The sequence below is a fragment of the Cyprinus carpio genome, chromosome B19 (genome assembly GCF_018340385.1).
Source record: "Cyprinus carpio isolate SPL01 chromosome B19, ASM1834038v1, whole genome shotgun sequence".
Lineage (NCBI taxonomy): Eukaryota > Metazoa > Chordata > Actinopteri > Cypriniformes > Cyprinidae > Cyprinus > Cyprinus carpio.
The window spans coordinates 5,292,410-5,311,343 of NC_056615.1; the positions used below are offsets into that span (position 1 = coordinate 5,292,410).

At 36.9% G+C, this 18,934-nt stretch overlaps 1 protein-coding gene across 1 annotated transcript in view; it reads left to right on the top strand.

Moving 5' to 3' along the window:
• Positions 1-12,580, top strand: part of kcng2 (potassium voltage-gated channel, subfamily G, member 2) — a 31,482-nt gene extending 18,902 nt beyond the window's left edge. Inside the window, exon 3 of the mRNA XM_019099648.2 lies at positions 11,050-12,580. Within this exon, the coding sequence (XP_018955193.2) occupies positions 11,050-11,886 (837 nt within the window). The 3' untranslated portion in view covers positions 11,887-12,580. The remainder of the gene's footprint in view (positions 1-11,049) is intronic.
• Positions 12,581-18,934: the final 6,354 nt, after the last annotated feature.

The following is an 18,934-nucleotide window of genomic DNA, read 5'->3' on the forward strand; positions in this document are numbered from 1 at the left end:
TGAAGTGCTTGTAATTATATTTCAGTACATCACAGAAACAGCTGAAACAAAGATCTAAAAGCAGTTTAGCAGCAAACTTTTTGAAAACTAATATTTATGTAATTCTCAAAACTTTTGGCCACGACTGTACTGCCAAATTCTCTGAAATGCTTTTGAAGACAGCTTATGGTAGAGAAATTAACATTCAGTTCACGGGCAACAGCTCTGGTGGACATTCCTGCAGTCAGCATGCCAATGGCACGCTCCCTCAAAACTTGCGACATCTGTGGCATTATGCTCTGTGATAAAACTGCACATGCTGTCTTATCAGCATCTTGATATGCCACACCTGTGAGGTGGATGGATTATCTCGGCAAAGGAGAAGTGCTCACTAACACAGATTTAGACAGATTTGTGAACAATATTTGAGAGAAATAGGCCTTTTGTGTTCATAGAAAAAGTCTTAAATCTTTGAGTTCAGCTCATGAAAAATGGGGGCAAAAACTAAAGTGTTGCGTTTATAATTTTGTTCAGTATACTTGGATATGAAAATGCACTTTATAATATCAAATTCAATTTTTTAGTTTTAGTGCATTTAAAGTAATTTTGTCTTAATATTGTTTTTGTCATGCTTTAAAGAAGTACACATTTTAATGTGTTGACTAACATAGTAAAGCACATGCAAAGTACTTGATTATACTTTTAACTGTAGTGTATTCAGTATAATTACATGTAAAGTTAATATATTTTACATGTAGTTAATTGCCATTTGGTTATTACAAATGTGTAATTACAAATATGACATACGAGAAGTTAAAGTTTATTTTAGATTTACGGAAAAATAAGTACTTAAGTGCTACTTAAGCGGGCCAAAATGCGTCAACATGCTATTAAATTTCTTAAAATGTTACATTAAGTTCACACTTAAGTATATTCTTTAAAAGTATATTATTCCTGTAATAAGTATTCTTTTTAAAAGTATGCTAAAATGCACTTCTCTTTTCTACTGGGTTCAAAAGTCTGAGTAACTTTGAAGGATTTGATGCCATAAACCTTGCAAACCTTTGGCAAATTCAGCCACCAGTCCTTTCTCAGAAGAGCTTATTGAAGACATTGGTGGATAGTCCGTTGGCAGGCCATCTTGAGACTACAGCCTCATATGCTACAGTACATTACCTAAACTAATGCCACAATAAGTGTTCAAACCCAACTCAAAAGCTGACCTAACTCTCAATTCATTCATTATACAACAGCAAACAATTACATTATCACACTAGACACATTATCTGTGGCCTCTGAGGAATCCTGCTGTTATCTATAATGAGTTTGTGATGCACTAAAATGCCTCAATTAGAGAATTACTTGAGCGACTCAGAGACAGTCTGAAGAGAGAAAACACTAGATGAGTCCCGTAAATAGCTTCTTTTGCACTGGAGATGATGATAAATGCCACGATTTTGGAGAGCACTTGATTATTCTGCAGATCCAGTGGCGAAGTGCACTTAATTGTACTAAAATGTGCACTCGTATTGTACTTCAAATCTTAGAGTATTTTTTAAAAAAAGTGTACTTGCAGATGATATAATATTAATGACATAAAAGGCCACTTAAGTGAATTTAAAGAGAGTTCAGTTGCTTAAGTAGATTTTTAAAAAGTGCACTTTAAAAGGTTTTACTTTTTATGTAGTACATTTTAAATAATTAGTTACTGATTTAAAATGTACTTAATTATTTAATCATAACTAATTGACTAACAGTTAATTAGTTAATCATAAGTACGCTTATTTTGATGTGTTGACTAACATACTAATGCATTTGATTATAATTGTAACTAGTATAACTAGTGTGTTATTCAATATTACATTTAAAGTTAATTTTAAATAAACTGATTTGCAACTTAATCATTATAAAAGTGTCCTTAAAATATATCTAAATACATGATTTACAAGCTTCAATAGAAATAACATTAAAGTATATTTCAGTTTAGCAAAAATGTTTGTCGTTATATTCAGCTGTACACTTCAAAAACAACAGAGGTAATTGTGAAACTTCATTTAAAGATGTACTAAAGACCTACTTAAGTGAGTCAAAAATGCTCTAAAGTTCAATTAATTGTGTAAATTTAAAATAATATATTTTCATTTAATTGCAAAACTGTGGGGTGACTGTGGGGGCCATTTTAGTACAGTGAACTCATTGTCATGTTCAAGAAACCAATTTGAAATGATTCGAGCTTTGTGACATGGTGCATTATCCTGCTGGAAGTAGCCATCAGAGGATGGGTACATGGTGGTCATAAAGGGATGGACATGGTCAGAAACAATGCTCAGGTAGGCTGTGGCATTTAAACGATGCCCAATTGGCACTAAGTGGCCTAAAGTGTGCCAAGAAAACATCCCCCACACCTTTACACCACCACCAGCAGCCTGCACAGTGGTAACAAGGCATGATGGATCCATGTTCTCATTCTGTTTACGCCAAATTCTGTCTCTACCATCTGAATGTCTCAACAGAAATCGAGACTCATCAGACCAGGCAACATTTTTCCAGTCTTCAGCTGTCCAATTTTGGTGAGCTTGTGTAAATTGTAGCCTCTTTTTCCTATTTATAGTGGAGATGAGTGGTACCTGGTGGGGTCTTCTGCTGTTGTAGCCCATCCGCCTCAAGGTTGTGCGTGTTGTGGCTTCACAAATGCTTTGCTGCATACCTCGGTTGTAACGAGTGGTTATTTCAGTCAAAGTTGCTCTTCTATCAGCTTGAATCAATCGGCCCATTCTCTTCTGACCTCTAGCATCAACAAGGCATTTTCGCCCACAGGACTGCCGCATACTGGATGTTTTTCCCTTTTTACACCGTTCTTTGTAAACCCTAGAAATGGTTGTGCGTGAAAATCCCAGTAACTGAGCAGATTGTGAAATACATGCCACGCTCAAAATTGCTTAAATCACCTTTCTTTCCCATTCTGACATTCAGTTTGGAGTTCAGGAGATTGTCTTGACCAGGACCACACCCCTAAATGCATTGAAGCAACTGCCATGTGATTGGTTGATTAGATAATTGCATTAATGAGGTGTTCCTAATAATCCTTTAGGTGAGTGTATATTCCTTTAAAGTATGTTGTTTCTGTGATGAGTACTCTTTAAAGTATGATAAAGTGTACTTGTTTTAGTGTACTTAAAGCACTTAGCAGTAAGTGTACCTAGGTTTGGTCCCTTTTTGCTTTAAAATGAAAAGGTTTAAATAAAATAAAGCTCATATATTGTACACTTCATATATATCATAGTAAAAAGTAATATATTTAAAATGCATTTATTTTTAATACATTTAGTTCAATCTGTTAAAGTATTTACTGACATATCCCTCGAGACATTCTGATAAAAAAATTATAATTAAACTTTATTTTAAGTACTACTTGTGCACAACGCACATTTCTTAATAATTCTCCTAAAACATGTTTTAATGTCACAGTTAATGACGATTGTATGATCTTTGAATAATATTGGTATTTAAAGGGTTCATATGATGCTTTTTTAAAGATCATTATTTTGTGTATTTAGTGTAACAGAATATGTTGACATGCTTTAATGTTCAAAAAACACATTATTTTTCAAATACTGTACATTATTTTAGGTCCTCTATGCCCCGCCTTTCTCAAACGCATCATTTTCTACAAAGTCCCTCCTTCTGACAAGCGCAGTCTGCTCTGATTGGCCAACTGACCCAGTGCATTGTGATTGGCCCAACACCGCAAGCACTCGTCGGAAATGTAATGCCCCTTTCCATAATTGCGAGCTTCATCTTTCAAAATATATGTAAAGACAGTAATAATGTCCTTAGTTTTACCATCAGTTCAAGCCTGAAAGGGGAACAGAGTCATGTGACAGACACAGTGATGAAGCTCTTATGTGTTTGCACAAGCCACGGTTAAGACAGCTGACTCAATGTGTGACCCTGTCTCTCTCTTTCTCTCTCTCTCTCTGTCTCACACACGCGCGTGCACACACACACACATACATAACGCGCAAAACGCATTTGAACAGTCAATAGCAAATACTTAAACTAATAACAAAACATACTTCCAGTAGCTGATTCAGAAGCGCCAGATTGTTGTAGTAGAGTATTATTTATTTCCTCTTCTCAGAGGTTCACGATACGGTTGTCCATAAAATGCGTTGCTGTTCTGTTGTAAGTAATCTTAAAGATTCCTAAATGCATCTACTTTCGGAAGGCCAAATAAAGTGCTTTTGCTTTCTCCTAGAAACACACAGCATCACCTTGACATGGTTGCTTCAACACTAACTGCGGTTACTGAAACAACACCTTCTTTTTTTTGCGTGAACATTTGGGCGGCATTACGCAAATATTTCCACATAGTGATGTAGAGATGTGGGGGCGTGTTTGAATGAGCTGTTTTAGGGGGTGTGGCAGAGTCTTAACTTTAATAAAGAATATCTCTTTGGATTTGAGACTTTAGTCTTTGCAACTTTACAGATCTTCTTTATGCGCCAAGAGCTTGTAACACTCCAAAGAGAAAGGAAAACTTGAAATCGCATCATATTACCCCTTTAAATGCAAAATATTTAAAGTGTACCTGAAATATACTTGCAATAGTTCCACTTTAGCACAATCAAATATACTTCAGTGTATCTTTAGTTGGACTTCAGCACTACTTCTGCACAATAAAGTGCATTAAGTACAAAATTAGTTGTTCTAATTTAGCATACTGTAAGTGTACCAACATTATTGCAGGGTATTTTTATTAAGCGCATAAGCATTTAAATGTATTTAGCATGAAATAAATGTATTAAAAATACATTTTAGTATATTTATTTTTCACTAGGGTACACATTTTTCACCAATCACAGGGTTGCCATAAACATTCACAATGCACTTTGTAGTGATCTGAAAAGTGCAACCTAGTGTTATGAGTGTTAACACTGAAACAGTTATTGACAAAAATAACGATTTTGCTCTCACATACAGTACACACACACCTTTACATCACGGGTGACTGATCCCATCCATCAAAGCTTAAATGCTCCTCTGAGATCCCAAACAGGCTCTGACAGAGAGAAGAGAGCAATATCATAGTTGTCAGTCTATTTAGCTTTTTACGGAGCACTTGACCCTGAGTTATGATGTCTAGCAGCCGCTGGGACTGAGCAAGAGAAAGAAGGACAAAATCTCACAAAACATTTTGTTTTCATGTGATTCCTAATGAATGTTGACAGAAGAACGCAAGCGAAGCAGTCATGCATGATGAATCTTAAAAATATTGATAATGTGATTAAAGCTAGAAGATGTAATTACTCCTGTCACTCTTCTGTGTAGGGTTTTACAGTTAATATCAAAGCTGTCGGCAAGTATAGGACAGGCCAATTGTACTGATGGGCTCTGCAGAAGCACTCAGATGTGCCCACACACTCAGACAGGAGAGCACTGGAAACATTTGACCCTGACTGAGAGAATGAGAGAAAGCAGGAGATATATGAGATGATTGCCAAATTGTAGCCCAGTTTAGAAGGGGATAAAAAGGCGATGATGGATGGAAGGCATTTCATCCTGAGAACAGTTACACAACCACAACAAAACCACCTCTACCTGAGCAGATCAGGACAGTCACATGTTTCCTGTGTGAACTGTGAGAATGCGATAGCACTGAAATTATGACGCACCAATAGCACACTGTAAGAGTGAGCAGATTTGTATGATCTTAGCACTCCTATGCTGAAAAAAAATAGTAATAAGCTCAAAGTTATAAACAAAATACATTTTCAGTTTTTAACTTCAAAATGTAACGTTCCATGTATGAAATATATTAAAATGTGAAGTAAAGAAATGTGAAACCTATTAGAAATGGTTAAAGAATCATACATTAACATATATATTATATATTAAAAACCTATGTACATATACATACATATGTACACATTTTATTGCTATTTCATTTTGTGAGGTTTTTAATTATGTTATAAACATATATTCATCTACACAGAGAATGTATGTATAATTAATTATATAATAACTTATAGGGCAATTATTATGTAAATCCTTATTATATTATTATAAAATTATATATCATCTTATAGTTAACATATATAACTATTAATATAGGCAAATTATTATATAATTGCACTTTTATATTATTGTAAAATTATATAGGATCTAATAGGGAACATCTATGGCAATATAGGGAAACAAATGTCATATATTACATGTCCTTATGGGTTCCTATGCCATTCCTTTCACAATGATGAGAATCTTGGAAAGTTGATTATTATTGTAGTGCACAAGAGTTGATATTTTAATGACACTTCTATGTTGTTTTTTTCTACTATACTTTGCAGTTGGGATGAGGTTCCTATCGAATGCAGGGCAATGATTTTCACTAATCATCTGTGCACAGAACATTCTTCCAGCAGTCTTCTGGTTAATCCACATGGTCTTTGGCAAACTTCAGAAGGCAGCCGTGTTGTTCTTGGAGAGCAGTGGCTTCTTGCTGTCCTGCCATACATACCATTCACATTCAGTGTTTGTCTGATGGTGAACTCATAAACACCAGCCAATGCAAAAGAGTCATGTAAATCCTTAGATGTTACTCTGTTTTTTCTTTGACTTCGTGAAAATTTTCCATCTTGATTTTGGCTGGATGACCACTTTTAGGTAGAGTAATAACAGAGGCGTCCCTTGGAACTTTCAGCAACACACTAAGAATCTAGCTGACAGAGTTCAATTTATGCCAAAAGTCTTTATTCATAACCAGTTAAGGCTGTGCGCATATTCACTTGAATTTTGGAAATGAAATTCAAAGAAGCTGTTAGCAGGCAGCGCTTTGAAATCTGAAGCTGACAGGCTTCAGAAAGCGTGGGGAACGCGAGAGGCGTGCGTGATTGTTTCCGCTGCATCTCACGAGCGAATAACAGTTATTAAAACACTGCGGGGCCAGGATCTTACATCCACTAAAATATAATAGCCTCCTCTCACCTAAACTGCATTTGATTCATTGTTACTGCCTTGCTTTGCCACATGTGTAGGTGGGCCTGGGGCAAGTTGTCACATTTTTACTCCAGTCAGTTTTTCTGTACAGACACATACCTTAAAATCTCAACAACAAAAAAGCCTAAGAATACATTACTGTTCATTTGAAATAGGGGCATGTGGAATATATGGAATACAATGTAAAAAGAGGGAAGGAGATTAAAATAAAGCAAATTGTTAAAAATAAATAAAATTTTAGCTTATTACAATGCAAGGTACTTTTTTTCATCAAACCATTAACAGAAAAATGTAAATAATGATGATGATGATGATGATGATAATGTGTGTGTGTCTTTGGTTATTTCATTTGTAGAATGATTTTGCTTTCACACTGTGTATTTTGTTCAGTTTAACAGGAAAAATTAGTATGAAAGTATAACAAGCCATCTTACACAATGTATTTGTATTTAAAATGTATTAAATATATAAATATCACAGCAAAATTATAATGACTTATCAGCAGATTTTAACAGTGATGATTATATTGTAGCCGCAGTTGATACTGTTTTATACTGTATAGGGGAGAGCGATAGGTAAGGTGAAGTGAATGAACTGAACATATGCAAAGTAATATTGATGAGATGCATTCCAGGTCTGTTTGTGTGTGTGTTTGTTGGGGAAAGGGCTGGCTCAGCAAATGTGATCAGTCATGTTGAATGATGCACAGCTCGTCCTGCAGATGAAGACATCAGATCAGTGCTGTAATTGTCTGCTTTTAATCTGATCAGTGTGGTACTGAGAAAAAATAAGAAAAACAATCTCTCACCCAAAAAGCTTCCCATCAAAGCGAAATGATAAAACCACAACATAAGAGCATTTCAGAGAGTAGACCTAATGGACTATAAATGCATTTCTTCTGTCTCACACACACACAATCATTAGCCAGTACCAAGGCAATTATCATTACGTTATATTATTAATAATGAAACACAATATAGAGTTTATATATAAATGCATGCCTTGCCAAAGGATCTATGCTTGAAATGAATAGTTCAGCAACAAAAGGAATCATTTAATCAACCCTCCAAACCTTCATGACTATTTCGTGGAATGTAAAGATGTTCGTTTTTCGCTGTTTTCCATGCAATAAAAGGGAATGGGGACCACAGCTGTCAAGCGAGATTTTCACAGCAAGATTTTTGTATGCAAACAAGCAACATGGACATTCTGCTAACTATCTCATTTTGTGTCCCAGAGAAAAAGAGAAAGTCATATGCACTCTAATAACAACTAAAACATTCTCCTCATCAACTCTTTTCATTATTAGGAAATAATCACATTTAATTATACCTTTAAATATTAATGTAGTTCATTAACTGCATGCAAAAAAACTGATTATTTCGGGGGGAAGCTGGGGATCATGCAGGGCTTGTAAGGAAAATGAAACCTTTTATAAATGAGACATAGTGTTCTAACTGCCTGTCTGATCCGTGACGGGAAAAACAGATTTGTCTGGATGAAGCTCATTAATACATTTCAATCAGGACTTGAAGGGCATTGATTATTTCCCCCTAGAGAAATGTGTAATCAAACATGGCCTGCAGGACTGTACAAGTCTGTCCCCTCAGAAACAGCGTTAAGCATCATACAGCTCAAGTATGACGTAAAGGTCCACTGTGGAATTATTGACTTGCCCATTAAGCAGAAATGATCCACTAATCAGTTTGCAGTCAGCAATAACGTATTAATAGCTGAGGCTTGGTTGCACAAGTGTTATGTGGCATATACATCTCTGTTAATTAGCATTATAAATAAACATTTTCTGTAAATTGAGAAAAGTATGAATGATAAATTACTTTATCGTGATTTTAAAAATTAAGACAGATGTGGATTTTGATATCTGTGTTGGCTAAATGAGTTACTGTGTCTGTGATGACTTTAATGAGTGTGCGCCTTGTGGAATTTTCCACATTTTATTTTTACAAAATAAAACTCTTTTGTGGTCACTTTATATTAATACTTGAGAGCCTTTGGCATTAACTATAGCTGAGATGCTTTGAGTGAGTTTTGAAGTTGGAACATAATTGCACTGATGCTAAAATGGTCATTTTATAGGTCATTCCACTGTACGGTTTTCCATTTTTTTTTTCAGTCCTGCTCTTCACTGAGGGGGTGTTGAGTGTATTGTGTTGTGTGCTTTACATGGAGCACTGAAGCCAGACTAATCTAAATTGTGGAGTGCCTTTGGGCAACTTTAAACTTAAAGGCTTTCCTCTCTATTCATGCCAGATTTATATGTGTGTATGTATTGTTGCCACATGCACAGTTGGAGAATTATAAGTCGTTTAGAGTTGCCTTAAGTTTCTTTTTGTCTTGACACTGGTGGGTGGCCAGTTCTGGGCACATTCTCTCTCACACATTTAGTGATGACCTTCACTGCTCTTCAGAGTATTGTCAGTGTGTAAAAAATTGTATTAAATCTCTCTGTTTCCAAGAACCTTGTCTTCAGCATTTATGGAACATTTTTGTGTCTTTATGATTACAAATTACTCAGAAAATACACAGTTTCCCAGACACAAGTATATCTATTTGAAATCAAGCTGCAGCCTTCAAGTGGACGCTAGTCAAGTAATTACAGTACAAGTCACTCACATTATACAATAGCTTTTGAATTTACTAAATTGTTTAAAATTAATGTGTTTGTCTTATAATTTAAGAAATTGTATAAAAATGCAGAGCAGACTTTCAGAATATTCATCAGTCAAGCTTAAGCATTTACATTTTATTAATGAACTTGATTAATTATAGCTCAGTGAGGGACTAACGCAAAGGTACATTTAATACATTTTGATCATATCAAACTAATTTCTGTAAATTTTATCAAACATTATGGAATGTCTTCATCACTTATACTTACTGATGTTTAATTCTTTTCCCACCAAAATTACATAAGATGATGTCATTATGGTACTGGCTTTTGTTAGGGAAGTTCACCCTAAAAATGAAAATTCTGCCATCATTTACTCACCCTCATTTCATTCCATTTCCTTCCAAGCCCATAAGACTTATGTTTGTCTTCAAAACACAACTGATATATACAGTATATATATATGATAGATAGATAGATAGATATATATGTTGCCTCTTAAAGTTTTGATTTAACCACTGGATTCATATGGATTACTCTTACAGTGCCTTTATGACCTTTTTGGAGCTTTAAAGTTTATGATTATCTAGACCAGGGGTGTCCAAACCTGTTCCTGGAGGGCCACTGTCCTGCACTGTTTATGCTGTGTTCCATTTGTACTTGGAAGTTTAAAATTCTGAGTTCTCAGTAGGAACTTCTAACTGGAAAGCCCTCTAGAGTGGGAGTTCTTGGAGGAATCGAAACAACTCCAACTTCAGAATCCAAAATTGCTGCTTTGTGCATCAACAAAAGAGAAACAGTAGTAATATATTGTTTATTAGCACTAATGTTTGTCTGTGTCTCAATAAACTCTGGTGGTGCAAACTGTATTATCCAACCGCTATTTGTGGACATGATACTATGGCTTTATCTGTGCAAATTTCCACTTTTTATGTGTTTTTAATCAACTGGTATTGCTAACAATGGATGTGTTCTTGGTTTCTGACTTCTCTACTGTGAAGTTATTCCCAGCACCGGTCAATCGAACGCAGCATTAGTTCCAATCCTATTTACTGTAAACACACCTGAACTAGCTAATCAAGATCTTCAGACTCTTGGAGCTAGCTGGAGCTAAAATCTGCAGGACATTAGCCAGCCAGGAATATTGCTTAATGAATTGTCTTTTTTTCCATATTAGAAGTGAGTGCAGCACCCAGGGACATGACAAAATGAAAACATCTGCTTGAAACATAGTACAATAATTTAAAATGTATACCTGTTTTACACTTAATTGTGATATTGTGTTGAAGAAACACTAACTATTATGATTTCTTTCTTTTAGCATATATATTATCCGCTATATCGTGACATACTGCATAATGACCTTCTGAATAAAGACTCTGAATGATACAACAGAATGTGAGACCCTAACCCTGAGCTCAACTAATGTGTGTTTTCTCTCTCAGGGTGAGTGCTCCCAGAGGTGCTACAACATCTTTGTGCTGGAAACAGTCTGTGTGGGCTGGTTCTCTCTGGAGTTCCTGCTCCGTTTCATCCAGACGCAGAGCAAGTGGACATTCTTACGCACACCCCTCAACATAATCGACGTGGTGGCCATCCTGCCCTATTACGTCACTTTGATAGTCGACTCACTGTCCGTGAGCGACCGTCCCACTGGCTCTGGAAACAACTACCTGGAGAAGGTGGGATTGGTCCTGCGAGTTCTTCGAGCATTGCGGATCTTCTACGTGATGCGTTTAGCACGTCACTCGTTGGGGCTGCAGACGCTTGGGTTGACTGTACGTCGCTGCACTCGAGAGTTTGGATTGCTCTTGCTGTTCCTATGTGTGGCCATGGCACTGTTCTCTCCACTGGTCTTCCTGGCGGAGAGCGAGATGGGCGCCAAGCAGGAGTTTACCAGCATCCCTGGGAGCTACTGGTGGGCCGTCATTTCGATGACGACGGTTGGATATGGTGACATGGTTCCTCGCAGCATTCCAGGCCAGGTGGTGGCGCTCAGCAGCATCCTGAGTGGAATCCTGCTCATGGCATTCCCAGTCACATCCATATTTCACACTTTTTCACGGTCCTACCTAGAGCTTAAACAGGAACAGAATCGGGCCACACGGCACAAGCCCGATTCACAAGACAGCACTAAGTCCCAAAACAGTGAGGATTCACAGGACACTGACAGTTCCTTACATGGAATCACAGAGACCGCCACAGTTGGTGTGCATCACCACAGATCCGTCGCTGTGGCAAATCAAGGAGCACCACAGGTCAGGAGATCTCTAAAGTCGTAATGCAAACTGCTGACTGTAAGACTAAAGAAAAAAAAAACATGTACAAAGACATGCTACAGGTGATCGGCCATAAATACTACCTGTATAATCAGGTGACTTGACAATAATAGACAGTGGGAAAGGGATGTTAAAATGGACAGGTTTGTATGTCCAAAGCACAATTATTGAAAGAGTTTGTTCACCCTAAAATGAATGTTCTGTCATCATGTACTAACCCTCATGTTGTTCCAAATGCGTATGACTTTCTTCTCCTGTTAGAAAACAAATGGAAATGTTTAGCAGAATGCTAATTGTTTTTATATAAAGAAAGTGAATAGAGACTGGATCTATAAACCCAAAAACACATTTTTAAAAAGTGGTCCATGACTCATACTATTATATTCAAAGGTTTCCGAGGCCATAAGGTAACTTTGTATGAGAAAATGATGCACGGAGTTTCCCCTCTATGTTAGCTCTTAAATCTCATTCTTGGTTGAGTATTCAAATGTGTCACACCATGTTTGACTTCAGTGACAAGATGCAACATTGTTGTTGCATATATCATAACGCATATTGTACTGTTTGAATATGTTTAACTGGTCCTAGCTACACAGCTCCAAGTGGGATTCGAACCAGTGTCAACCAGCATGGGTGGTGGGCACACTAACAAGGACACTAAAGACTGCAGCCTCTAGCGCTGTGTGCCTCCAGTTTAGAGGAGACACTAAAGACTGCAGCTTGTTGTGATTTGCATGGATATCTATCTATTGGTTTGTGTTTGTTTCACTGACTTAATTTAACTCCCCTTAGTGTCACGGCACCAATGTAACTGGTCCTACATGCACCATTCTAAGACGGATTCAAACCAGTGTCAGCTGGCATGGGTGGTGGGCATGTTAACAAGGATGCTAAAACCAGCATCCCTTACCGGGCCTCTTGAGGCCAGGGCTGTGAGGTTGACCAGCACAGCTAACTAAACAGTTTGCCTCAATACACTAACTTTCTAAACCTTACTCCCATTCGGGTCACGGCACCAATTTCTCTGGTCCTACTTGCACCACTGTCAAAGGGAGGTGGCATGTTAACAAAGAAACAGAAGTCCTTAATGTGCTTCTTGAGGCCAGAAGAGTGAGGTTAACCTGCACAGCTCTTACTAGCTGGCCTCTGTTACATTCACTCCCATTCGGGTCATGGCACCAATCTCACAGTTTAACAAGCACACTATGAAAATGTCCACTTTTATGCCTCTTGAGGCCAGGGGAGTGAGGTTTATATGTGCAGCACTTACTAGCTGGACTCCATTATACCAACCCCTCTAAATTTCACCCCCATTTAGGTCACAGCACCAGTGTAACTGGTTCCACTCACACCGCTCTGAGAGGGATTCAAACCAGCGTCAATCAGCATGGCAGGAGGGCACTCTAACAAGAACGCAGAAACCAATGGCCCGTAATCTGTCTCTTGAGGCCAGGGAAGTGAAGTTTCCTGTGGAGATCTTACTAGCTGGCCTCCGTTATACTCACCCCTCTAAATTTTACTCCCATCCGGGTCATGGCACCAATGTAACTTGACCTACTCTCACAACTCTGAGAGGGATTTGAACCAGCTCAACCAGTATAAGAGTAAGGCACGCTAACAAGAACCCTAAAACCAAAGCCCTTGATGTGTCTCTTGAGGCCACGGGAGTGAAGTTTACCTGTGCAGCTCTTATTAGCTTGCCTCTGTCATACCCACACCTCTGAATTTCACTCCCATTTGGGTCACGGCACCAATTTAAGTGGTCCTACTCACATCATGCTGAGAGGGATTTGAACCAGCATCAACTGCACTGGAGGAGAGCATGCTAACAGGGACGCTAAAACCAGCGGCCTTTGATATACCTCTTGAGTGAGGTTTACCTGCACAGTTCTTACTAGCTGGCATCTGTCACACATTTTTCTTAAACCTCACTCCCATCTGAAAAATGGCACCAATAAAACTCCTACTGGCACCAGTCTGAGTGGGATTTGAACCAGTGTCAAATGGCATGGATGGTGGGTGCACTAACAAGGACACTAAAATCTAGCAAGCCTCTTGAAGCCAGGGAAGAGAGGTTTACCGGCATAGTTCTATTTTACATATGCGGCAGTTCTAAAGGGATTTGAGAGTTCAACTGCCTCTGTCCCCATTCACTTTCATTGTATGGAAATGAGCAGCATTCGGTTAAATATTTCCTTTTGTGTTCCACTGAAAAAAGACAGTCATATGGGTTTGGAGTGGTATGAGGGTGACTGATGACAGAATTTTCATTAAGCTGGAGTTCGTGATCGATAAATGATCTTACCTGTGAAAACTGTATGACTGTGAAGATTGCCATTTTATTTTGCATCCACCTTTAAGGTTAAATGAGCTTTTCTCTGGTGTCAGAGGATACAGTGTTTCACTGTTCAAAACAGGCTATTAAACTTTAATTTACGCTCCCATATAGCTGATTTGCAATAACTATGTTTATGAAAACACATTTACACACATTTCTGTATAGCTCTGCTTTTAGATGCCATAGTCTCAGGATCTGCCGGTTGTAATAAACAGTGAAATACCCTTTAAAAGAATAAAGGTTTCTTATTTTCAAAGTGTCTTGAGTGATAGATGGTTCTTAGTATATATAGATTTGCATAAAAAAGGGAAAGTGAACTGAGTGTTACTATACAGTATTTACTAGGGTATTCTTGACTACCATGTAAATGCCATGGTATATAAATATAGTAATAATTCAATAGCATGGTATTATCATCTAATAACATTTAGTTGGTTTATTATATTGAGTCCAGTATTGAGTCCTGCACATCTATTCCTATAAGCAATTAAATATGTGTGACAGAGGGTCAGATTGTTGTGAACCATATTGACCAGGGGTAGCTGCATCCTTATTAATTCCACTGAGAGCCCTGTGCTCACAAAGGCATAGAGAGATCATGTTTGCTGCCAGTACAAACACTGCTAAAATGACCACAGCTGTAATGAATGCACTCTCAGGTTTCAATTTTATTCAAATGGGTTCAATGCCTGCACATTATACCATGAAAAACAGGCTGAAATATCTAAAGGCTGAGACTTTACGCTAAGACTACAGAGCAATAATGCTCTATTTTGTGATATAAGATGTTGTTTTGTTTAGTAAATGTGATTATTATTCATCAGTTTTAACATTTGTACTGTCTAAATGTAGTTGTTTGATAAGCTAACATCAAATGCATCTGTGGAGGAACCTGACTGTAAAACTAAAAACTCTAAACACCTATTGATTTATATATTAATGACAGCAATATACATAGAGATTTTGTTTTTAAGTTTATTAACAAATCTTTCTATAAAAAAGTAGCATTGCAAATATATGACCAAAAGTATCCAACCAAATATGAACAGAACATTTGGCTAAACAGGCAGTAAACAAAAAACAAAAACAGCACTCAATAACTGTGAGTATCATTACTGTATGGAGTGCAATGATAGAGTAAACCTATATATCATCATGGGAACCAGAGTGTATGCCAGTTACTCGCATTCAGTGGAAAGAACATTTAACAGAAGACAGTTTGGCAATACAGAATAAAGCAGTTATTTTATCAAATACAGCACAAAGAGAAAAAATATATATTTAAATTAAGCTCAAGTAAAATATATATCTCAGAATAGCAGGTAAAAAAAAGACAGAATAAAATAGAAAAACAGAAATAAATAACAGCGATAGTAATATAATGTTGTCCTTTAAAAGAAAACCCTCTTGTCTTTCTAATCTAAATGGGGAGAGTTTTATCAGAGACTCATATCTTGTCATATCGAATATCTTGTCAAAAGCCATCAGTTTTGTCAAACTGTTCCTCACAATTACACACTGATAAGCAGTACCTCTCTCATAACATCTACTGGCATGTAACATCCCTGACTATAACTACTGGACCAGTATTAATCAGCAAATAATCACTTTCTTAAAAAGTATTTGTCATATTTCCACAAAAAAAAATAAAACAAAGTAAAAAAAGATAATTAAATGTAAAAGTTAAAAAGAACATTTATAAAGACATGTGAAAAGATATATTCTCCAACATTTAAAAAAAAAGACAACAACAACAACAAAAAAAAAAACAAAGATCCTCCACCCCATTTTTCTTTACTGTATGTAAACGTATCCTGTTTTAAGGATCTTCAGGTAAAAAAAAATGTTTCCTTACAATATTAATTGTCTTATTGTCAAGTAAAAAAAAGTTTTGTAGTTGAAAAAAGTTAAAAATATGTAAATATTTAATATTTAGATATTTAAGCTTAAGCCAAAACAATTATTAATAATAATAAATATAGCTGCAAGCAGCAATTACAGGGCCAAGCACTACAGCGGCAAGTTGAGGAGCTAAGCATGGCATGGAGCATCAGACCAAATGCAACACTGAGCAATAAAAGCAATTTTAGGATGATTGTAATTGAAATGGCAGAAAAATCATAAATACAACCTCTAGTAGCATGCTTTATTGGCTTATCAAGTGTGACCAATAAGTGGCGCTGTTATCAAATCGATGTGGTGTGTTCTGTGTGAGTTCACAATGACACACACAAAGTTTGGTGACAATATGCCAAAGCATTGCAGAGATACAGTTACAAGTGCCATTTTGGCATCATACCTCAAATTCGTTGCTGTGGTATGCGAAAACGATTTTGTCTATCGAAACAAAATCCATAACTTTTTGTCAGCACAGTCTGAAGATCATCTGACTCGATTTTGGTGAAAATCGAACCAACGGTTGATGAGGAGTTCGAAAAAGTAGGTTTTCAACATAAATCAAAATGGCGGACAGGAAGTTCAGCTTACTCTGGCATATTTGGTATCTATGTTGTCGGCATAAGCCACGGAATATTTTGAGATATTTGACCAGTTTCATTGCAATAGGCTTATGCAATAAAAAGTTATTAGCATTTTTATAAATGTAATTATTAATGGTTAATGAATGGTTTATTACTCTTGACCAATAGGTGGCGCTGTTACCAAATTGATGTGGCATGGTCAGTGTGAGGTGACAATGGCACATACAAAGTTTGGTGCAAATATGTCAAAGCTTTGCAGAGATATAGCCTCAGAATCATTTTGGCACCGTGCCTAAAATTTGTAACAGTGCTGTACGAAAATGGTTTTGTCAATCAACACGAAATGCATAACTTTTTGTCAGCACAATCTGAAGATGATCTGACTTGATTTTGGTGAAAATCGGACCAACAGTTGAGGAGGAGTTAGAAAAAGTAGGATTTTAACAGATCAAAATGGCGGACAGGGAGTTCAGATTTCCTAATAAAAAATTGATATGTCTGTTGTCGGCACGACCCAAGAAATATTTTGAGACCAGTTTCATTACAATAGCCTAATGCAATCAAAAGTTATTAGCATTTTTGGAAATTTCATAATTAAAGGTTAATGAATGGTTTATTACTCTTTGCCAATAGGTGGCGCTGTTACCAAATTGATGTGTCATGGTCAGTGTGAGGTGACAATGGCACATACAAAGTATGGTGTAAATATGTCAAACCTTTGCAGAGATACAGCCCTCAGATGCAGTCTGGCATCTTTCCAGCAAATTCGTTCATGCGCTAAACGAAAACCGTTACGTGTATCAACTCGAAATCCATAACTTTTTGCCAGCTTTGTCTGAAGATGATCCCAGCCAAATTTGGTGAAAATCAGACCAACGATCTAGGAGGAGTTCGTTAGAGTAGGTTGTGTTGTTGAATTGAATTGGTGTGGTGGAAGTTCAGCCAATATTGGTAAAATTGGTATCGGTGTTCTCGTCATGAACCAACATCAGTCCGATTACAATACGGTAATGTAAGCAAAAGTTATTAGCAATTTTCTAAATTTATTCATAACTTTTGACCACAAGGTGGCGCTGCCCCCAAATTTTTGAGTACCCATGAGGGTATGGAGCCGAAGATTTCTGTAATTAGTTTCATAAAGATACGCTAATGCGTTCGTAAAATACAGCATTTTAGAACAGAATTCAAAATGGCCAACGCCCAAAATGGCTGACATTGGAAAATTGGGTATCATTCAATTTGGCATGATGCACTGAATCTAACGAGACCAGTTTTGTGATTTTTGGCCAAATCATTCAGAAGTTATGCGCAAAAATATGCATTTTTCATATCTCTTGACCACTAGGGAACACAGCGCCGAAACACTGCAGGTAGTCTCAGGTCTTGCTTGTTATAACACACACCAAGTTTGGTCCAAATAGGCCAAACTGTTGCGGAGATATAACCGTCCACGTCCATTTTTGCTATGCCTTTCGTAGAATTCAACCTTACGATTTTTGATTTTTGGTGTCCTTTCGCTATTCAAGGAAACAGAGGAAAAAAGAAAAGTACAGTTCAAAAATCAGCCTTGAATTCCATAACTAGTGGTGGATACAGATAGGTGCCTAAGTACCTTCGGTGCCAAATTTCACAACTTTCCCGCCAATAATCATAATGCGGCATAATCATTAATACTTTTATAATAATAATCATAATCATAAACTTTTATAAAATACATAAAACTTTTACTGGAAAATGACAAATACTGTCAAAGAAATTGATTTTTTTGTTTGTTTTTTGCAGTGTATTGACATATTCAGGACTGATGGTTAACTGGATGTTTGAAGCACTTGGCTTTGAAGTCATAAATCTTTTAATTAACCCCCAATGTGCCACAAATCCTGTACTTTAAGTTTCCTGAAGAGGTCAAAAGTCAGTATATGAATACAGTGACTTCTTATTTTGTTGTGCTAACTGAACTAATTGCATGTAAATGAACTAGGATTGCCATCATATCTCCACAAATAACATTTGGGGGAAGACACTTCCATCAAGTCATGTGGATTTGTGAACTGTGTGAGGACTGTCTCCTTCAACAAAAAGGATAGAGGGTATTTTTTTCTTTTTTGGTTCAAAAAGACACAGGGCTGTCCTTGTGCTCTTCACTGGGCCTTCACTGTGTGAAACACCACAGAGAGCTACTGAGGTAAAAACAGTCTTCTCCAAATAAAACAGCAGTAACTGTATTAATCTC